The sequence below is a fragment of the Zingiber officinale genome, chromosome 8A (genome assembly GCF_018446385.1).
Source record: "Zingiber officinale cultivar Zhangliang chromosome 8A, Zo_v1.1, whole genome shotgun sequence".
NCBI classification, from domain to species: domain Eukaryota; kingdom Viridiplantae; phylum Streptophyta; class Magnoliopsida; order Zingiberales; family Zingiberaceae; genus Zingiber; species Zingiber officinale.
In genome coordinates this window covers 131,179,742-131,202,684 of record NC_056000.1, presented here as the reverse complement: position 1 = coordinate 131,202,684, position 22,943 = coordinate 131,179,742, and the positions used below count along the sequence as shown (strand labels likewise).

Below are 22,943 nucleotides of genomic sequence, written 5' to 3'. Positions count from 1 at the left end.
TTTCATGGATATAACATTTCAGTTCAACTGCACGTTCGCTAGCTACTATTCCAGAACTTGGGTTACAAGGCAGACTCAAAACTTGCAGGCTAAGTATAAACTTCATGCCAATTCAGACTTTGAATCTTCCGCCAAGAATAAAACTGTCCCAGCTTAACACAAGTTCCGGATGCGCCTTTACAAATTGACTCAAGCTCTAGTGAATAGTCGATATGATGTTTAACACTTTAACTCTCGGCATTTCTTGCAACAAATTTGATAAAGGTCGGGACATTGAATGAAAGAAAATTATATCTACAACGCCAAGCACTGAAGAGAGATTATTAATGCACAAGAGACAAATTGAACACCCACATAAGCATGCACCTACCAGCTTTTCTCACCGTGCTCTTGCAGATGTCCCACCAGCTTGTCCATTCAATCTATCGAGCAGAGAATTAAAATCCATCGGTTGCCCACTGTCGCTCATCCTCTGGACAACATTTATAACCTGATTCTTATCAAATCCCATGTTAATTGCTTTCTCAATCATCTCCCCATATGGGTGATTGCGGATGGACTGGGAGTTGTACTGGTGAGTTGGAGGAGGTACTTGCTGGTTCCTAGCAGCTGGAAGGTTGCTCGGTGGGTAGTTGTATGCAGCATTGTAGCCTGGTATGTTGTGCGATGGAGGTGGATAAGGTGGAGTGCCCATGTAACTGCCACCCTTGCCCAGCTGTGGGGCAAAGGAGCTCTGGCTGACTGGAGGCTGCATAGGCTGCTGTATGCCATGATGCAAGGGCGGAGGCGGCTGCGACACTGTGCTGCCACTTCCTCCATAACCATATGGAAAAGCTTCAGGGCGGATGCCTCCAGGATGTACAATTACTGGATTAGGGACTTGCATGGGCACGCTACTAGGAAATGTTTCAGGACCAGGATTCACAGGCTGAGATGGGTAAGGGGTATATGATGGCGGTGGTGGAGATCTGATTTGAGCCTGTGAAGCAATTTGTTGCTGCAGGTGCTGATCTTGCTGTGGAGGTAGTTGCTGCAGGTGTTGAGGAAAAGGGGGAGGTTGGTTCTGGTTTACTGACAGAAGCACCTGTGGCGGTGCCTGATGTGGTCTATTGTGAAGCTGGGATCCTGGTTGTATGTACTGTGGCTCAGGTTGGACAGGTTGGTTGCGTTGGTCTTGCAGCATTGTTTGATGCTGACCATAATAATTGCCAACTTGTTTTGGCATAACTTGCTCCTGTTGAATGTTAGGAGGGGCAGGTGCTTGCTGGGGTTTAGATAGTTCTTTGTACGGCTGAACTTGCTGAGAAGTTCCAGCGGGAGGCACTGTTTGATCAGTTTGTCGAGGTAAAGCAAGCACCAACTGTTGGTTCCCGGTGTCAGGTTTCTCATTCTGGCTTTTTGGCTCTGATGCTTCTCGTACATTAGTATTCTCATTTTTCTCAGGAGCTTTCTGCGCAAGTTGAAGTTTGACTAGTTCCCTTTGAGTTTCAACAAGTTCTTGCTTATCTCTTAGAACTTGAACAGATCTATGCACCTAAACAGGAAAACAGAAAAAACAAACAGAAAAAAAAATGCTAACTCCCAGAAAATGAAACAGATGGAAGAATAAAAAGAACTAAAGAACACTCTCGGAATTCAAGACTTCATATTTCTCAGTGAACATGACAGAAAGCATTGAAAAAAATGAAGAAAACAGGTGACGAATAAAATTTCACTGTTGTGCCTCACTGCACGGAATGAGGCAACTGTAATTTCAGGGGCATTCATTGGAGCACATCCACAGAAAAAGCATTAATTTATCATTTCTGTGCTTGGGAACACCAACAAGTGTAACACAATTCTATACTTGTACAAATAAATTTGAACCCATTGAGTTCTATTCCCATTTGCAGGAGAAATCAGTTCTCTATACCCATGGAGTTAAACACTACTCAATTCTAACAGAATAAAAAAGTCCATCTTTTGAAGATACTAGACTGGATACGAAAGAACAAAAAATTATAATAATTAAATACAAATTCAATTAGGTTATCTTCACTAGAGAATCAAGTGAGAGAATATATGTCAAGCGTAGAGATGTTCAAGAGGCTGATGCTTTATTTCCCCTAATTTAAACAGCCAAGCTTGTGCAAGGTGTTATAGTCAAGTACAGAGACGTTCGGAGATAGGGAAAGGAGTTTGCATTATTTGACACAGGTAATGAGAAAATTCATGGTTCAATGGCTTAGGCAATCCGTGTAGTCACCCTGCATAATATGGGTCTCATGTTTTTTCTTTTGTTCTATCTTATAGTAGTGAAGTTCACCTAAGACCATATATATATAAAGTTCTCAGTTTAAATACAACTGTTCAATACCTAATAACATGAGGCTTATGAGTTTGATGTATTGAGCATCATCAAAGAGCAGTGGACTCCACTGCTTTCTGAGATCCTACCTGATCTAACCGTTACTCAAATCTCATTGTTATGGATATAATGGATGCGGATTGGTTAAACTATGTCTTTCAGTGAAATTTTAAGAATGAAGAAATGACCAAAAACTCGAGGGAAAGCTATTTAGTATCACTTTGTAAGAATAAAGATCATCTATGATATTGTTGTTATTCTAAAGGGATGAAGTTGTTGTACCATGAAAATTTTAGAAAAGAGCTACTGAGAGGAAAAGAAGAGATGAGACAAACATTTCTGAAAATCAATTCAATTTTATGCTGAGATGATTGAGATCAAATGATGCCTATTTAATAAGACCACTAATTAAAATATATGAAAATGAAAAAAAAATGTGATTAATGTTCATCTAGAAAAATAAGATGTTGGCAACTTGACAACTACTACTGTAAATGGATTTTACAAAAAGAAAATGTAATTATATTAATATGATAAATGATATGTGATACGGGCGATGAGTGGACCTAGGAAATGGCATGGCAATTAAGAGTCAGGACGATGGGGCAATCAAAGTCAAGATTGCGTGGCGGTCCCAGTCAAGAAAGGATAACATCCCCTCATCTAACTTTAATTAGTCGCCCAATACTAGGGTTCTTAGAGTCAATCCGATCGAGTTATAAGTCGGCCAGCCAGATAAGGGCAGCCAGCCCTTAAACCGATCAGACCGGAGGAGGTCAATGCTTTAAGGATGGCCAGACTTTAAAGCGACCAAGATTAAGGACGGTCGGCCTTATGTATCGGCCAAAGTGACCGACTCACTTCCTAATAGACCAGCCATAGGTATGGTTAAGGGGAAAGCTAAACTCCTTACTTCATATGATTCTCTCTGTATATGCCCGGGCTACCCTGATTGTCGACCACCCCTAATGGTTTCCATGCGATAGCATGTATGTGTGTCCAGCAAGTTATGAAGTCGGACAAGTTCACATGCCCCAGCCATACAAATATCCGGTTGGGCCAAACACAACCCAGCTTAACATATTGACCGAACCTATCAGAACATAGCACCATTTCTCTAGGTAGCTCAATATATGTACGGTCGGGTAGAAGGACGACTGGGCCTACAACATTCATCCTCATATTACTACTCGGACGAAATTCCAGCAAAGCATAGACTGACAAAGGGATTTCCATGAAGCATGAGGCACTGTATTATTGCTCGAACGAAATTTCAACATAGCCAAGACACTATATCATTTTCTGAATGAAGGTTTCAAGGTTACCGAGCGGATTAATACTGAGACAGATATAAAGGCGGGTGATCTCACTGGACAGCCAGGATACATGCAATATGATACACTATAGAGTAGGATATACAGAATATAACTGAACAACCTAATAGAAGTGGTCGGTTTAATGACCGGCCGAGATATACTCAGCAAATAACATCCTAATAAGATAGTCTGACTTAATGACCGGTCGAGATATGCTATATCCTAACAGGGCGGCCAGCTTAACGACCGGCCGAGATATGCTTGGCAAGCAATATCCTAACAGCCTGTCAGAATAACAAACTGTGTCAGAGAATATTCTTCTAGAACCTTCTCCAGAGACCATCCTGTCCCTCGTCAGTCGACCATGTATAACAGCATATTCCTTCATTAGCCTCACCAGTAACAGAAGTTATAAATAATAAAAGAGGTATACATGTGGGTAGAAGGAAGATTCCTCAGATAATTATTATACATTGCCTAACAAACTCTAACACACTTTGCCACCTCATGATTAAGGAGGTTATGAGAGGAGGTATATAAAGGAGGAGTCCTCTCCGTAATGAAAATATGCTCTTGGAACATCTGCAACTCATCCTCATGCACGCATCTACTACTGTTCTTTATCCACCCGCTCGAGCTTGTACTAACTTGAGCGTCGGAGGGCCTTCGCCAGGGATTCCCCCTGGTTTCTAGGCACTGACACTTTGTCGGATCGTTTCGGTGTGTGCAGGATCGGAGAGAAACTTCTTTTTAGAGGAAATGGTCTACTGCCAGTCAATCATCGATCCACCGTGCCCAACGCGTCATCTTTGCAGTTTTCAGAAATGATCAAATTTGGCACCGTATGTGGGAACTTCCACCTGGATCTGAGAATCAAAGATGGAGGAAGCTGGAAGACTCATTACTATTACCTTAATGCAAGAAGACCTAAATCTACTAATCAACAAACGAGCCCAAAGATTGTTGCAACAGCAACAACAACAACAACAACAACAAGGAGCCACCGGTGGTACTCTGTCGCCACCTAATCCGTTACATCAACAACGGCTCATCAGAGGGAGAGAGCAGCTAGGGAAGAAGGCCCGCCTCATTTGGCGCGTGCGTCTCACTCACTAGCTCCACGCCGCCGAGCTCTGGAGAGGCACCTGTCTGAGACAAGCGAAGGGAAAAGGCTCCGGCATGATACAGCTTCCCCGAAGAAATTAGTACCTCATTCGCTCAAAAGGTACGAGAAGATAAGTTTGCCAAAGTACTATCAAACTTTAGCGATAGGGGAATACTCAGGGTCGCCTGACCCTGAAGATCGTCTCCTTAAATTTGAGCACGCTGCCCTTCTCCATCATTTACCGATGGGGTCAAATGTCGAATGTTCCTCACTACATTCGGTGATTCAACGCAAAGGTGGTTAAACGACTACTTGCTGAATCCATTCGTTGTTTCAAGGATTTCCATAAGAATTTCCTTCATCATTTTGCAAGCAGTCGACGCTACCAGAAAACTCCCCTGAGTCTTTTCTCACACAAACAAGGGCCTAAGGAATCATTAAGGGTCTATATTAAAGAATTCAATACGTGGCCATGGACGTCCTTTCAGCCACTACCGAGATTTTGGTGAGCGCCTTTTTCCAAGGGCTTAGCAATAATGACTACTTCGTCTCCTTGGTTAGGAGACCGCCACTGAGAAATTTTGATCATCTGCTGGACCGAGCGACTGAATTCATCAATGTTGAAAAGGTGCAAGCCGCCCAAAGGAAAGACACCACTGCACCGGCTCCGACCCCGACGCCCGAGCGTCAAGCATTACCCACTCCTCCACCTAGAGGACCCCGAGCAGCTTCTCAACCTCATCATCCAGAACCACAACCACAGGTCATGTAGCATGTGGAGGTTGGGCAAGAAGGATATCCCGAACCCACGCAAGAAGCTCCGCGATGATGGTGTACCCTCCACCGATCAACTACGCACGACACGCAAGATTGTTATATTTTGGCTAATCGTCAAAGTGGCAATCGGAGATTCTATTAACAGACCTCATCTCCCAACTGTCGCCCCTATCGACGACTGAACGGCTCGCCCCGAAGAGATCAGCATGAGGCCGAGAGGCGCCAGAGGAGGCCACCGCCACCCGTGAACCGGACCCTAACTCACGCTCGAAACTAACCGGAGCTCCCGACCCGGCAGGAGGAGAACCAAAATAATGCCGCCTGGGGCAACATCAATATGATGACCAGAGGTCCGACCGATGGAGACTCCAACCGAGCGAGGAAGTCACACGCCCGGTGTTTGGAGATTCATGCGACCGGCTGCAGTACAAAGCAGGCGGTCGGGCCCGAGATTAGCTTTGGGTCGAAAGATGTGAATGGGGTTGAAGTACCCCATGATGATGCATTAATAATTAAGACTGTTATAGTCAATTATAATATTTCCCGTACTTTTGTTGGCACAAATAGCTCCGTCAACATCATTTCAAACAAGCGTTTGAGCAGTTGCAGATAGATCCGAGCGAGCTTCAGCTCATGGTAACTCCTTTGTATGGATTCACGGGTAATGAGGTTCAACCGCTCGACCAAAAAAAGTTAGCCATATCTTTAGGAGAAGAGCCCCTAGTGAGGGCACGCTGATCGAACTTCATTGTAGTTGACGCGCCCTCGGCCTATAATGTTATTTTGGGTCGCCCGGCCCTGAATGAGTTTCGAGTAGTAGTCTCTACCTTCTGCCAGAAGATGAAGTTCCCCATGGATGATCAAATCGAAGAAGTTAGAGGAGATCAATTAGCTACACGCAAGTGCTATGTTGATATAATAAAGATTGAAGCCAACTCTGCACGAAAGATAGTGGGTGGAGGTCAATAATGTCCAAGAGGTACCGCCCACCTGGTCTACGAAGAAAAGGAGGAAGTCCAGATTCGACTTTGTCGACCGGAAGCTGTTACACAAGTGGCGGTCGATCTCCCTCGAGAACTCAAAAAAGAGCTTGTTGCGTGTCTTACACATAACAACGATGTTTTTGCTCGGACACCTTAGGAAGTAACCGGGGTGTCACCTACGATCATGGAGCATGTGCTCTATGTCTACCAGACGCTCGGCCCGTCAAGCAAAACGAGATTTTGGGGTCGATCAGAATAAAATCATCAAAGAAGAGGTGGACAAGTTACTGGGAGTAGGCTACATTCGTGAAGTCCAATTCCCAAGCTGCCTGGCTAATGTTGTCCTAGTGTCCAAATCAGGAAATAAATGGAGGATCTACATCGACTTCAAAGATCTTAACAAGACCTGCCCAAAAGATTATTATCTACTACCTCGCATCGACCAAGTGGTGGATTCTACCTATGGATGCGAATTTATTTGTATACTGGATGCATATCAAGAATATCACCAAGTTCTGCTCGCTAAGGATGATGAAGAAAAGGTCAATTTCATAATTATGTCATTCGGATTGAAAAATACAAGAGGTACATACCAACGGCTTATGAACAAGGTGCTCTAGAAGCACATTGAGTAGAATATGGAAGTGTACGTGGATGATATCCTTATCAAGTCCCTCCGAGCGACGACCTATGTGCTGACGTGGAGGAAACCTGTCATACTCTTAAGGCGGTATGGACTAAAGCTTAATCTCAGTAAGTGCTTGTTTGGGGCCAAGAGCGGGAAATTCCTGCGATATATTGTGACCAAGCGGGGAATAGAAGTTAATCTAAGCAAGGAGCGGGCACTTCAAGACATGGCCCCTGCACACAATCTGAAGGAGGCACAAAGGCTGACAAGCCGGATTACTGTCCTTTCTCGCTTCATCTCCCAGTCGGTAGATCGAAGTTTGCCTTCTTTCAAGATACTCTGTCGGACGACCAAATTCTAATGGGATGTCGATTGCGATAAAGCTTTTGAGGAGCTAAAAGAGTATGTCCGTCCTACCTGTATTTGCTAAGTCAATAGCGGGTGAAATTTTATGGGTATATCTGTCAACTATTGACCACACAATCGGGTCAGTATTAGTTAGGCAAGAGGGAAAGGAACAACAACTTGTATATTTGTTAAGTCATTTAATGAAAGGATCCGAGTGTCGTTATACCGCACTCAAGAAGTTAGCGTACGGATTAGTTTTAGCCGCTCGGAAATTACGTTCTTATTTCCTCTCTCACCCGATCATAGAACTTTGGGTCGGGTGCTTGTCAACCCAGAAGCTTCCGGAAGATTGATCAAGTGGACCACTGAGCTCAGTGAGTACGATATTAAGTATCAACCCCGAGTGGTCATCAAAGCTCAAGCCTTAGCTGATTTCATAGTAGAAGTACAAAATCCAGAGCCCGAGGGGACTTGAAAAATGTATATGGATGGATCCTCCACTCGACAAGGCAGTGGTATAGGCATTCTTATGATATCGCCCAGTGAAGATAGGATGCAGTTATCTATTCGACTGGATTATCAGGCTACTAATAATGAAGCAGAATATGAAGCATTGATAGCCGACCTGCAGGCTGTTAGGCATGTGGGGGCTTCTCGGGTTCTAATATACTCAGATTCACAATTGGTTGCGCAGCAATTATCAAGAAACTTTGAGATCAATAATGAACGGCTTAAGCTCTATGCAGAAAGCCTTTGAGAAACTTAAGGTTGAGTTCCAGGACGTAATTATTCAAAAAGTTCCTATCAGAAAATCAAACAACAGATGATCTGGCCAAGTTGGCTTCCGCTTGGGCTATAGATAGGTCAGTAGAGCAAACACTACTAGTAGCCTGTATTGAACGACAAGCTAACCTTGAATTATAGAGTAGTTGGAGAACACCAATCATATTATTTCTACAATAGGGCAGTTTGCCGGCCGAGGGTGAGCAAGCACATATGATTAAGAAGAGAGTTGGTCGATTCACTTTGATTGGTGATCAGCTTTATAAGCGGGCTTTCTCATGTCCTTTGCTCAAGTGCATCGGGCCGGAAAACATACAATACATTTTGCAGGAAATGCATCAAGACTCCTATGGAAATCATGCAGGCGGTCAGTCTCTCGCTTAAAAAGTGTTGTTGGTCGAGTATTTTTTGCCCGCTCTGCATGTCGACGCTGCCCAACTAGTAAGAAAATATTTGTCCTATCAGAAGCACCAGAATATTCCTCATCACCCCCACGAAGTAGTTGAAAAGTTTCAACGTTTTCTGCCCGTTCGATCAGTGGGGCATGGATATAGTGGGTCATTTTCCTTTGGCACCTGCTCAGAAGATATTTTTACTAGTAGCAGTGAACTATTTTTCTAAATAGGTGGAAGCTGAATCATTAGCCAAGATAACCGAGCACATGGTTGTTAAATTCTTATGACAACATATTATTTGCAGGTTTGGAATTCCCCATAAACTAGTTTCAGATAATTGAAGGCAATTCCAAGACGGGAAAATCCGAGAGTGGTGTTCTACTTATGGCATCACTCAGACCTTCACCTCCATGGCATATGCCCAAAGTAACGGCCGCAGAAGTAACGAACAAAGAAATTATCAGTGGGCTAAAAATCAAATTGGATCATGTCGGAGGAAGTTGGGTCGATGAACTACCTAGTGTACTATAGGCATACCATACAACCTCGAAAAGCAACAGGTATAACTCTCTTTCACCAGGTTTATGGAGGTAAAGCAGTGGTCCCGGTCGAGGTTGGCGTGGAGTCCGATCGAAGGGGATTGTATGATGAAGATAATGAGGGTCAGCGCCTTATGGAGCTTGGCCTGATAGAAGAAATTAGAGACAAGGCGACAGCTCGACTAATGGGTTACCGTCAAAGGATGAGGCAAAACTATAATAGAAGAGTTATTTCCTGATTTTTTCAGGTGGGCGACCTGGTCTGGAAGCGAATAAAATCGGTTAGGATGTCAACAAGCTGGAGCCACAATGGGGAGAACCATTTAAGGTGGTACAAAAGCTCACATCGGGCTCTTATTATCTCGAAGATGCAGAAGGCAAAAGATTGGACCGACCTTAGAGCGCGAATCATCTACAGTCTTATAGGGCTTAAAAAGTACGCCTGTATATAAGACTTAAAAAGTACTCTTATAATTTACTTGTGTATTATGTAACACCTTTTACACTTAATGAGAATGCAAGTGAATTTATCCAGAGATTTTTACAAATTATAAATTATAAGCCTCCAGCTTATAGACCAGGGTAGTCTCAGACTCCTGAGCCACCGTCGGGGTTATAAGTGAGCATGCTCTCGCGGCTCAAAAAAGTCTAGAGATTATAGCCCCCAGCTTATAAACCGGGTCAGTCTCAAACTCCCGAGTCACCAGCCGATTTATAAGCGAGCATGCTCTCGCAGCTCAAAAAAAAGTCCAGAGAATATAGCCCTCTGCTTATAGCCAGTCTCAGACTCCCGAGCCACCGGCCGGGTTATAAGCAAGCATGCTCTCGCAGCTCAAAGAAACCCAGAGATTATAGCCCCGGCTTATAGACCGGGCCAGTCCCAAACTCTTGAGCCATCAGCCAGGTTATAAGCGAACATGCACTCGCGGCTCAGAAATGTCCAGAAATTATAGCCCCAGGCTTATAGATCGGGTCAGGCTCACCGGCCGGGTTATAAGCGAGCATGCTCTCACGGCTTAGAAATGTCCAGAGATTATAGCCCCCGTCTTATAAATAGGCCAGTCCCAGACTCCTAAGCCATATGTCGAGTTATTAACGAGCATGCTCTCGCTGCTTAGAAAAGTCCCAAGATTATGACCCTTGATTTATAGACCGGGCCAGTCTCAGACTCTGAGCCACCAATCAGATTATAAGCAAGCATGCTCTCGCGCCTTTATAATTCGGACTCTTAAATTTTCGTTCGATATAATTATCCCACTCGATTCTATTGTTCAGTCCGGCAAGCAACGATGAAAATTATTAGCTCTTATATTGTAAATTGTTGAGCCGTCAGCCAAGTCACAAACCAGCTGGTCCTCAGATTTCGAACTATTAAATCTTCAAGCTAATTAAAATCGTAAGGAAATTATTATTTTGTTCGGCCTGATCAGCATACTCGGTAGTGTTATTCTATCAAATTTATTGTTCAGCAGGGAGATTCATTATGAAGGGTCCGTTCGCAAGTCGATTATCTAATGGCCACAATTATTGGGTTCGGTTGGTACTCTCAACGCCATTACTTAACCCAGGTTAGTAGTTATTCCGGCTGGCATATCTGGAGATAGTCGTTCGGTCTGAATATGGTCGCCCGATTTGATTATTCTGGTTGGGATCGGTATATAGTTCAGCATATCCTCCAATTCTTATGAGGCAATTCATTCCTATAAATTGGTCATTCGGATTATCATGATACGAATTAAGAAATAGTTTAAAGCACTAGTGGTTCTGGAGATACGCTAGAAGTTTGCAAGAAAACATATGCGATTTAATAATGTTCGATGCATATTCTAACATTTTAATTTATGCTTTACAACCAATTGAGAGCTATGACATGAAAAATATGGGTATACACTTAGTCGAACTTGCTTAAGATGTCCTTCGGAAGTTCTCTATTGAGACGATGGCGATCTACGAATCACGGAGGAGGCTCTGTGGACAAATAGCTAGCTTCCCTTAATTGTTGGGTAGCTCCCTCGGCTGCATGAAAGAGGGACTTGGAGATTGTCGGGCGAAGGTTGTCCCAAAAGCGGGAGAGTTGAGATAAGTCTTTCGTCTAGCCTCAAAACGTTCGTCCTCCCCAATCTTATAACTCTCCAGTTCAACCTTGGCAGAATCCAACTCGGCCTAGTATCATTAAATCCTTGGAATATGATGCGGTAGTTTGTGCAAAGAAGCTAGTCATGTGAGTGGTCCTTAATTCCTCTAGTAAGGTAGTTTTTTTTATCAAAATCTGAAACGGCTTTGGCTCTCATAGCCCTCTTCGCTCGGAGCTGAGATTCCCTAGTTTGAAACAGAATTTCTAATCTTTTCTTGTCCGTGTGATATGACTCCGCTAGTAGTTGGGATTCCCTCAAATTTTGCCTCATATCTAAAAGCTGCCCAGCTTGAGTTTCAATCTCTTCTCGTAAGATAGTCGCTTCAATGCTAGGGATGAGGGTGGCAGATTCTAACTCTTCTACTCACTCTTTCAAAATTTTGTTGGCATGCTCTAAGTCCACAGCTATTTGGCTTAGGTGCATCCCAGAAGCGAAAAACTGAAAAAGAATAACAATGAAATCTTAGTGCATAAGATATGTTAATGATATCTTAGTCCACAAAATAGGTCGAGCCATAAGCCTACCGCGGTTGCATTCATGGCGTACTTATCCGCTCCTGTTGACACGGTAGATCTTTTTGACCGGTTGCGAGCTTCCAACTAGGATTCAGCTAAGGGACCTTTCAACTTTAATACCCCATACGACGATGAAGTAGTAGCCTTCATCTCATGTTGAGTGGATAATACATAAGATTGTTTAAAGAGGCAAGGAGGACCAGTTGGGGATCTAGCGCTTGGGGCAAAGCAAAGGAAGTTCTAGGGGATCTCAAATAAACGACAGTCAATGGAGCGGGCCAAGTTTCTGGTACTTTCCCGACCAGCCGATGATACTGCGTAGCAGTTAAGTGCGCGAGCGTATGATAGGCCGGTCTTGTATCATAAGTTTGTTCTGAGCCCAAGGTGGTGGAAGAAACGCCCAAGGCTTGTGGTGAAGTTGGCCGCACTGGTATTGTCTAAATTGGACGGACAATTGGGGTGGTCGCACGAGAAGCATATATAAAGAATGTTTGGCCTCATCATAACAATTTTAAAATGAGATCGACTATGTTTTTGAGATCCAAGCCATTTACCTTGAGCGAAAGAAACCAAGGTCCCATCAAGGGAAGTCCGCTCGATGGTCGATTGCTCAAATAAATTCAGACCCGAAGTCTCTGATCAGAGCCTTTTGCGCATGAATGTGAGGGGAGTGTCTGAGTCTGAAGAGCCAAAGGAGGATGTTTCTTTGGGATTATCTGTTGGGGTAGATTGCCACTAGAGGACGACACTAGCCCGACTTCGCGATCCTTTAGCAAGGCTTCCCCCCATTGGTTCACGACATCTCCCTTCAGTTGAGCACGTTTGGAAAGGAAGGCGGGGGTGATAGCATCCGTTGTAACGATAAGTGAATACAACAACAACAACAACCAAGCCTTTTCCCACTAGGTGGGGTCGGCTGTATGAATCCTTTTACGCCATTGAGCTCTATCTCCTATTATATCATCATCTCTATTTAAATAAATTTTATCTTGTTTTATTGTTGCTAACCAAGTCTTTTTTGGTCTTCCTTTTCCTCGTTTGATATGCATATTTATCTTATGATAAGTGAATATCATAAGAAAAACCCTTACAAATAACTAAGAAAAAGGTGAAGATTGCATACCAAAGGTGGCGCTTAGCCCAAGGCTGACTGGGGTAAGCCCAAAAATGTATAACAAACCTTCGATGGTTAATTCAAGTAGGCTAAATTTTAGGCCTCTTAGTCTCTCTAAAGCCTCGCGCAAAGTTGGGTCAGTGCGGATATTCCCCAAATCAGGTATAGGGGGAAGATTTTGCTGCCGAGTTATGGGACAAGACAAAGGGGTTGGAAGGCTAATAAAGAAATATTTATCTCTCCATTCGCCTTGGGCCAGAATCCTATCAAATAAAGATGTCTTAGGGCGGGCACGGAAACGGAATAGGTCGTCCGTCACTTGCTGAGGGTTGAAGCAGTGATGAAATAGACGCGGAGACAAAGGGAGGTTAAAGAAACGGAAAATCATAGTGGCGCCATTTAGAATGCGAAGGGAGTTGGGGAAAAGTTGATGAAGGGGAATGTCAAAATATTGGCTAACTGCGACAATGAAAGGATAGAGAGGGAAACAGAATCTTGCTACAATTTGCTCTCTAAAGACCGCAATGTTTTCTGATGGAGGAAGATGGGGGCAATCTTCACCAGTTGGTATCACTACGTAAGAGGGTAACCCGTAATTGATTCTGAGGTCATAAGTATCCATAAGGGTGAAGTTGGAGGAGCATTGCATATACCACAGATCATCCTCAGCCATTTTTGCAAAGAAAAGAAGAAGAGGAGATAAGTGTTAGAAATAAGGAGATAGCAAAGGAAAGGTAGCAAAGAAGAAGAAGGAGAAATGAAGACATTGAACCTCTTAAAGTCTTTCTCATGGAAATCCCTAAAAGCCACTTTTTCAAGCAGAGTCGTCGGATTATAACAATAAATAAGCAGGCTAGGTTTTGAATAGTTGGATATGAAGGCGAAACAATAAGTACGGGAAAATATGTGCATTTATAATAAACGCACACACACGTGTCACCCTCAAAAAGCATGCAACGGTCCTTTCGAAGCACCAACACCTTTATCAAATCAAACCTTATTTTTTGTGCCACTCCCTTAAAGGCCCGACCGGCCAGAGGTTGAGCGAACTTTGGGGCTCACTAGGGAAAGCTCACCCGAGAAGAAAATAAGTGAAGCAATAAGGAGGGGATAAGGCCGAATGCATGCTGGACTAGTTCTTAAAACCGAGCAGGGGTTAGGTCGAATGGATTTGACCCCGATCGGTTATAAATATCCTTACTCTAGAGAAATCTTTAATTGTTATGGCTCGTTCGGTCTTTGAGTTCGGATGGACAATCATGTAAATTATAGTCGAACGGACTTTGATCCAAACGAACTTAGCACTATGATTAGTATATCATGCACATTCAAGAAAAAAACACAAGTTATCAAGACCTAAGTTATTGGAAGAGATTGACATTGGACCATAGGAAAACAAGATTACAAATTGAACCATGACAAACCAAAACAGTTGCGGAAACAGGTCAGGCGAAGCCTTATGATTTATCCTCTTACGGTCAAAGAAGCGGGCAGGAGGATCGGAAACTAAGTAACCACCTTCCTTTAGTTGCTCTACCGTGGCCTCCGCTCCAAGAAGGAGTGCTTTGCTAATGGAGCGATCGATGGCCACGTTGAAGGCAGGTGTTTGGAAGAGAACTTTCTTCCTCGTCTGGAAGCGTTCATCCTCTCCTACTCAGTATGGTTCCAATTCCGCCCAGGCAGCTATTAGCTTAGCCAAGATACCTGTCAGTTCAGATTCCTTGGAAGATAGGGAATTTTGGGCGGTCGCCAAGTCTAAGCGGAGAGCGTCTCACTCGGCATCTCGAGCAGACAGCTCGGAAACCTTGGCGGTGAGTTCAACCTCGTGTATAGCCTTCTACTCCTTTAGTTGTGAGGAAAAGCGATCAGTTACGGCCTTTAGCTGGGAGGATAGGTGATCAGATTCTGTGGTTTTTTCATCCAGCTCCGCCTTCATACTCGCTCGAAGGGTTGTCTCTGGTTGGAGTTTAGCTTCGGCAGCCTCAAGGAAGTCTTAAAGCTGATCGCCTTCTTAAACTCAACTTTTGACAGTCGTCGAGCCTCTTGAAGTTAGGTTTCTAGCCCACTTATCCATTCAGAGGAAGGTGCAGAAACGGCTTCAGAAATTTTTTGTTTTAGTGTTTCGTTTTCCTGGGCCAAGGAGTATAATTGTTATGCAGCACTCATTTCATCGCCCAACTCTGAAGAAAGGGACAAGTAGCATTAGAAACAGTCAATGTATGAGGGGGTAGATCAAAATACTTCACCTTAGTTCGTGTATAGGTGTATTCGTCTACTAACTCCCCAGGAGTTAGCTCGCTGAGCTGGTTTCCAACATCCTCCCAAGCCTCCGTTAAGCGACACCTTAAAAGTATCTGGCCAGTCGGGGTAGTCAAAGGGGAAGTTGTGGCCTAGGCGAATGGCACATAGAAGGTGTTGAAAATGAATGAGGTCGTCTCGGCCCAGTAAAGCCTGGAGGAGTCTTTACACAAGGAGATAGAATGAAGTTGGAATCTATCGCCTCGTTCAGCAGGGAGATCACCTCTTGAATTCGGGCAGGCTCGAACGTTGGGCTAGCAGAAGGAAGAGCGGACAAGGTCCGCTCGGACTATTATTCCTGTGTTTCCTCCTAGACCGGCTTTGCTTGGACGGGAGATAGGTAAGCTGAAGGCACCTCGCTTGTAGGTGCTTTAGTTGATGTCGCTAGCTCTTCAGGGACTTCGGCGTGAACAAGTTTACGTCTTTTGCGTCTTTTTGAAGGAACATCCTCCCCCTCCAGGGGAACACTTTCAGGCACAAGAACGGAAGCGAATGGCAATTCCTTTGAAGCAGTAGCCGCACTAGGCTCAGTCGCAAGGTTATCGGATGTCCCATTGCAGGGGCAGCTGGTTGTAAGCCTCGCTCAAGATGCAGTTCTCGCTCTTTAGCCCGAATTTATTTCTCATCCAGGTCGATCGAGTTATCGATTAGGGCCAAGAAAATGGCATTCACTCCACAAAATAAAGAATACCTTAGTTAGTGATAATGCAGTGACTAAGTTATCGAAACTTACCGAAAGAGCCAGGAATCTTCTTTTGTATGGGGCTTAAGCCAAACAAGTGTAGGAGGCCTTCTCGTAGCCACCAATGAATCTTAAATTGTTAGCTGCCTAGCTTGGGAAAGTAGGTGAGGTAAGTAGCATCTTGTTTATAATTCCCTATGTCAGGAAGAGCAGGAAAGGAAAATTGTTAGGCGCCAAGAAGCGGGCTCGGGCATTTCAAGGAAAAAGAATCGCGACTTCCAACCCTTGTTGGAAGAGAGCATGTCCTTGAAGAAAACGGATTTTAGGCGAGATTGGAAAAGGAAAACCCCCGGTTCTGATTTCTTGAGATAGGAGAACAAAAAGAAATTTCGAAGGTAGGAGGAATGCTAAACAAATGGAATAACATGAATGTACCACATACGGCACGAATAGCGTTTGCAGCAAACTGTTGTAGGGAGATACGGAAATACTGACTTACTGCCGACAGGAACGGATGAACAGGAAACAGAAACCGACCACTAGTAGGTCCATAAAGAAGGTGATGTGATTAGCAGGAGGATGATGAGGATGGGCGTCGAAAGAAGGGATAACGATTCAATAGCTCTGGATTTCATACCGAGAGCGAAGGAAAGCTTTATCGACAGCGTCAAAATCCGAAAAGGTCAAGATATACCGGGGGAAAAGGATTTTTCAGCCATAAGAGAACACAAAGTGAAGAAAGGGAAAAAGACTTACTGGTTGCTTAAGGGGAAGGAGAGGAGAACACTGTAAGTGAAAGGTAGACGGAGAAGATAAAGAAAACAAAAGACAAAGTGTGAGGAGTATGGGTTGTTTAGGGTTTTTATAAAGTATGATTCAATGGTGGTCGTTGGATTGAGATGGCATGCAACGGAACGTTATAGTAATCCATAAATAGCATTTATGATGGAGATGACAACCAAATCATTCCTCTGACAATGCACCTCTCCACACGTCCTCAGTAATCTCTCCCACACAACTAGCTGCAAACAAGCAACTTTTGAAAAAAATTGCTAAGTCCTCAAGGCGTAAAGGGGAGCGCGAATTGATTAATGGTCGTGATAAAAGGGCCGAACTGGTGAAAGTGGGAATTGGGTCCAGTCAGTTGACTACACCTCCTTCGACTAGACTTGAAGGGGAGGCTGCGAAACAGGTTGCGATAAGTGGACCCAAGAGATGATGTGGCAGTTAAAGTCAAGACGACGGGGCGATCAAAGTCGAGATAGTGTGGCGGTCCCAATCGAAAAAGGATAACATCCCCTCATCTAGCTTTAATTAGTCGCCCAGTACTAAGATTCTTAGAGTCAATCCAATCAAGTTATAAGTCGACCGTCAGATAAGGGCGGCCAGCCCTTAAGCCGATCGAACCTTAGGAGGTCAGTGCTTTAAGGATGGCCAGACTTTAAGGCGACCAAGATTAAGGATGGTCGGCCTTATGTATCGACCAGCGTGACCGACTCACTTCCCAATAGACTAGCCATAGGTATGGTCAAGGGGATAGGTATGGCCAAGGGAAAAGCTAAACTCCTTACTTCATATGAGTATCTCTATATATGCCCGGGCGACCCTGATTGTCGGCCGCCCCTAATGGGTTTCCATGCGGTAGCATGTATGTGTGTCCAACTGGTTATGAAGTCGAACAAGTTCACATGCCCCGGCCGTACAAATATCCGGTCGAGTCAAACACAGTCCAGCTTAACATATTGATCGAACCTCTCAGAAAATAGTGGCGTTTCTCTGGATAGCTCAGTATATGCCCGATCGGGTAGAAGAACGACCGGGCCTACAACATTCATCCTCATATTACTACCCTAACAAAATTCCAGCAAAGCATAGAATATCAAAGGGATTTCCAAGAAGCATGAGGTGCTATATTATTGCTCGAATGGATTTCCAACATGACCAAGACACTATATCATTTTTCCAACGAAGGTCTCAAGGTTGCGCCGGATATAACTAAGCGGCTTAATGCCAAGACAGATATAAAGGCGGGTGGCCTCACTAGACAACCAAGATACATGCAATATGATACACTATAGAGTAGGATATACAGAATGCAACCGAAGAGCCCAATAGAAGCGATGGGCTTAATGACCGGTCGAGATATACTCGACAGATAACATCCTAACAAGGCGGTCTGGCTTAATGACCGGTTGAGATATATTCAACTAATAACATCCTAACAGGGTGGCCAACTTAACGACCGGTGACTGGCTTAACGACCGATCGAGATATGCTTAGCGGGCAATATCCTAACAGCTTGTCAGAATAACAAACTATGTGTTAGAGAATCTTCTTTTAAAACCTTCTTCAGGGACCATCCTGTCCCCTGTCAGCCTATCATGTATAACAGCATATTCCTTTATTAGTGTCAACAATAACAGAAGCTACAAACAACAAAAGAGGTATACATGTGGGTAGAAGAAAAATTCCTCAGATAACTATTATACATTGCCTAACAAACCTTGACACACTTTGCCACCTCATGATTGCGGAGGTTATGAGAAGAGGTATATAAAGGGGGAGTTCTCTCCGTGGTGAAGGTACGCTCTCTAAACATCTGTAACTCATCCTCGTGCACGCATCTACTACTGTTCTTCATCCACCAGCTCAAGCTTGTACTAACTTGAGCGTCAGAGTGCCTTCTCCAGGGATTCCCCCTTGGTTTCTAGGCACTGACACTTTGTCAGATTGTTTCGGTGTGTGCAAGATCGGAGAGAAGCTTCTTTTTAGAGAAAAAGGTCTACTACCAGTCAATCATCAATCCGCCGTGCCCAGCACGTCATCTCTGCAGTTTTCAGACAGGATCAATATGTATGATAATAGAGTCACTAGTTTTATAATTATTGATAACATTGCAAATCAGCTTTCTATAGCGGTTGGTTTAATATCAAGGGTTAGCTCTGAATTTTTATTTGTTTACGTGTGTAAATAGAAACTAAAGGTTTTAGTAAAATGGAATTAAAATTAAATGTATGAAATGAAATGCTACTAATAAGAACATATCTTGGATCTATTATTCGACAAAGAGATATTAGCTGGTATATGGTAAATAGGAATAAAGAGTGTGGTTGTAACGGACAGCTTTTGGAATCTTGTGAGATTGTCAAGTAACATCAAATCTTAAAAAGCAAATTATAAGTGTTATATGATCCTCCATACTCTATTGATTAGAGTGTTGTTTTGCTACAAAAAAATTGATGAAATAGATATGACAATGTTAAGAAGGATACTTGGGGTTTTACTAAAAACGATTAAAAAAATATTACAGCTTGAAGCAATTGCATGTAGCTCCAACCTATGATAATGAGATAAAATACATTGAGGTGGTGTACATGTTCAAAGGTGGCAATTAGATTCTATAGTTAAACCAATTGAATCAATTAAAATAGAAGAAATAGAGTGATTAATAAATATATAACTCAGGAGAACGTGCTAAAATATTTTAAATAATTTGAATACTAATAATGCAGCCTCACATAAAGCTCACTAAAAGAATAAAATTTGTATCGTGATTCCATAATTCGGACAAAAAAATGCAGTGTTGATTATGATTGTGATAACAACAAAATAATAGTTTGGTCATTATTGAACTCAAGATGTCACGAAATCCAACTGGTCAGAAATGTCTTATCTTGTATTCAATCTAGTCACTGTACTATTGATTGGAAATGAATCAAATTTTTTGACCATTAGTTTGTGGTCATGGCAGTCATCAGTTACTCAAATGAGTCTAAAGTAACATAATAACTATGCCAGAATCAAAAGTGAACTGTGGAAAATATCAACCAAAAAAAAATAATTGCAGAGAGCTAGTTTAATATAACCTTTATCTAAAAGTGATGATAGAAATATAAGTAACCAAGCAATAAATATATCTAGAGTGAGAATTTGGCATGAAGAATTAGAAACTGGAAGGATATTTTGAATTGAATATTTATAGTAGTAGAAAACCAAATCAAAATAAGAGTTGATCATATTATTCAAACTGACAGTGAACATTGATGAAAAGCGTTCAATGAGAACAGAAAAATAAGAATGCAGTGAAATAGATAAATTGTGCTCTATGAAGAAACAATATATAACTATTGTTGAAGGTAGATTTCCACTGAGTAGAGCTAATAGAATGTAATAAATGCATATTTGAGGCTTTCAAACTATACTGTGTTATAATGAGAAGCTTGTTATAAGTTTCAGATAGAGCAGAGTTTCAAAAGAAAAGTCATCACTCAGTCAAGTTTCTGGAAGAGAACTAAATGATCATAATAACACCAAATTGCAAGTACCATTAGAGTTTAGGAGTATACTATGTACCCTCTTAAATCCCAAGGACTAAAACATTGGCTTATTTGTTGACACACGTGGAAAATTTAAGTGCCACTCAAAAAATTAAGCGATATTAAAAAAATTCCTTGCTTTCATGCATGATTCTTTTTTAAAGAACAACTATTGTTGATTTATGTTTATCAAAAAATAATTTTGTTAATTTGATTGCCAAGTACCACTATTTTAACTTGAAAAAGAAAAATGTAAATCCACAGAGGGCTACATATTAATCAACTAACAGTAGTAAATTATAATTTATATCAGCACTTACTTCTTGAAGATGCTTCTCAAGAAACTTGAATTTCACATCTTTTTCATTCTGGTCGTGAGTAAAATCAGCTCGAAGTTCACCAACAGATCGCTCAAGTTTGTAGCAGACTATCTCCAACTGTGACAAACGGCCACAGATACCATCAAGTGATCGGAGTAAATTATCGGCATACTTCTTCATGCATTTCTCAACAGATGGTAATACACCCTCCCTGGAATAATCTTCTTGTTCATAGATACTGACTAATGGTCTTCCCATGCTATTCTCATGGAGATCCTGTTCAGTGATGATCATGTAGTTAAAAAAATGTGGTTTGTTGGAAAATCAAGGACTGAAACAAAATGAAACATGATAACTTCTATTTCCCGATAAGAACTTTCCAAATAGTTAACACAGCAAGACAAATCGTTAAAAGATGCTCCTACATACACAATTACCATATAGAATTCAAGAAGTGAGAATTATATAAAGACTTCATCTTGGGGCATTACTATTCATGAAGGGCTTGCAGAGGGCCAACGTATAGGTCATCTTGAAGATAGCTATTATCCAAGCCAAATGGGAGACCTAGATTGCTTCAACAGGCAATCTAGGCGGCCAAATTATTCCATGATGACAATGCACATCCAAACAAAGGCAATCCAACGGAAAACCATGAAACGGAGACCAATCAAATTTCAGGAAAATGGCGAACAAGATGAAAGGAAAACGAAACCGTAATCTTCCCTTTCCCCGAGCAAACAATCGCATTAAGACTGCAGCAAGATCCAAATTACAGGTAAACATAAAACTTCCTAGTCATTCCAAGACTCGAAACGTTTAACTCTCTTCATAGCCATGACGAATTCAGGAATAACCTAACCAACATCACGACACACGACATTGAAATGGCACATCAAGAACTCAAGAAGCGAAATATAAAAAAGAAAATAAAATAACGACAACAACCTTTCCGGAGGGATCCGATCGCTTCCCAATCGAAGTGTCCTGCGCGGAGAAATCGTCGTAGGAGCACAGGATGTCATCGGAGCCGAAATCGAACGATCTGGAGTCCGAGGCGGCTGCTCGTCCGGAAGACTCACCCGATGCCATGGGAGAAGAGACAAAGAGGGGGAAGAAAGAGGGGAGAGATGCGGTTGCTTGCCTTAGGCGACCAGTTGGTTTATGACAGCGCGGCGGCGAACAAGCGGATACCGCCAGCGTAGACCGTCGGGCGGGCGCTCAAGCTCACAGAATTGGGGATTAAGATGCAGTGGCGACGCGTTTTTGTATGTCACGGGCGTTTGGTTTAGGGAAATAGGAGCGGGGAATGGGAATAGAAATAGGAATGAGAATTATTGATTGTCATTGTTAATGTTTGAATTATAGAAATAAAAATACAAATAAGTGAATGAATCCTTGAAATTAGGTAATAATTCATTCCCATATACCTCCCCTTCACTGTGTCATTACCCTATTTTCATCAATCAAAATATTTCCTTATTTCAAAAATACCCTTGACCTAAAACTAAAATTTTCTTCCTTAATATCAAATATCAAAATATATTTATTTATTTTTTCTTTCATATCACTTCTCTTTCCTTTTTCTCTCTCATCATATTTTCTCTTTCATCATTTTATCACACACTTTCTCTCTCCTTAATATCTCCTATCACACTCTCTTTCCTATTTTTTTCTCATATACTTTCTCTCTCATCATACTTTCTCTCTCCTCAATCTCTTCCATCAGACTCTCTTCCTTCTTTTTTTTCTTATCATACTTTCTCTCTTCTCAATCTCTCCCATCACACTCTCTTTTTTCTTTTTTTCTCATCACACTTTCGCTCTCATCACACTTTCTCTCTCCTCAATCTCTCTTATCACACTCCCTTCTTTTTTTTTCCTCAACACACTTTCTCTTTCATCATACTTTCTCCCTCATCATACTTTCTCTTTCCTCAATCTCTCTCATCACACTCACTATTCTCTTTTTTTTCATCACACTTTCTCTCTCATCATACTTCCTCTCTCCTCAATTTCTCTCATCACACTCTCTCTCCTCTTTTTTCATTACATTTTCTCTCTTTTCATCCTCTCCTATCATACTTTCTCTCACATCATATTTTCTCTCTCATCTTCTCTCATCATGCTCTCTCCTATCACATTCTCTTTTCTCATTTTCTCTCATCACACTTTCTCTCTCTTCATTCTTTTTCATCACACTTTCTCTCTCATCATACTTTCTCTCTCATCATTATCTTTCATCATATTTTTCTCTCACATTTATCTTTCTCTCACATCTAATTTTTTCTTTTATTTTCCTTTAAGGGTAAAAAAGGAAATTTTGATTTATTTCGATAGAA

At 42.3% G+C, this 22,943-nt stretch overlaps 1 protein-coding gene across 1 annotated transcript; it reads right to left on the bottom strand.

Moving 5' to 3' along the window:
• Window positions 1-21,858, bottom strand: LOC122010267 (pollen-specific leucine-rich repeat extensin-like protein 1). The gene is made up of 3 exons (XM_042566746.1): window positions 21,550-21,858; window positions 20,602-20,877; window positions 1-1,534 (listed from the first exon to the last, which is right to left on the bottom strand). Exons 1-3 carry the CDS (start codon window positions 21,691-21,693, stop codon window positions 380-382), a joined length of 1,575 nt encoding a protein of 524 aa, XP_042422680.1. The 5' UTR covers window positions 21,694-21,858; the 3' UTR covers window positions 1-379.
• Between the last annotated feature and the right edge of the window lie 1,085 nt (window positions 21,859-22,943).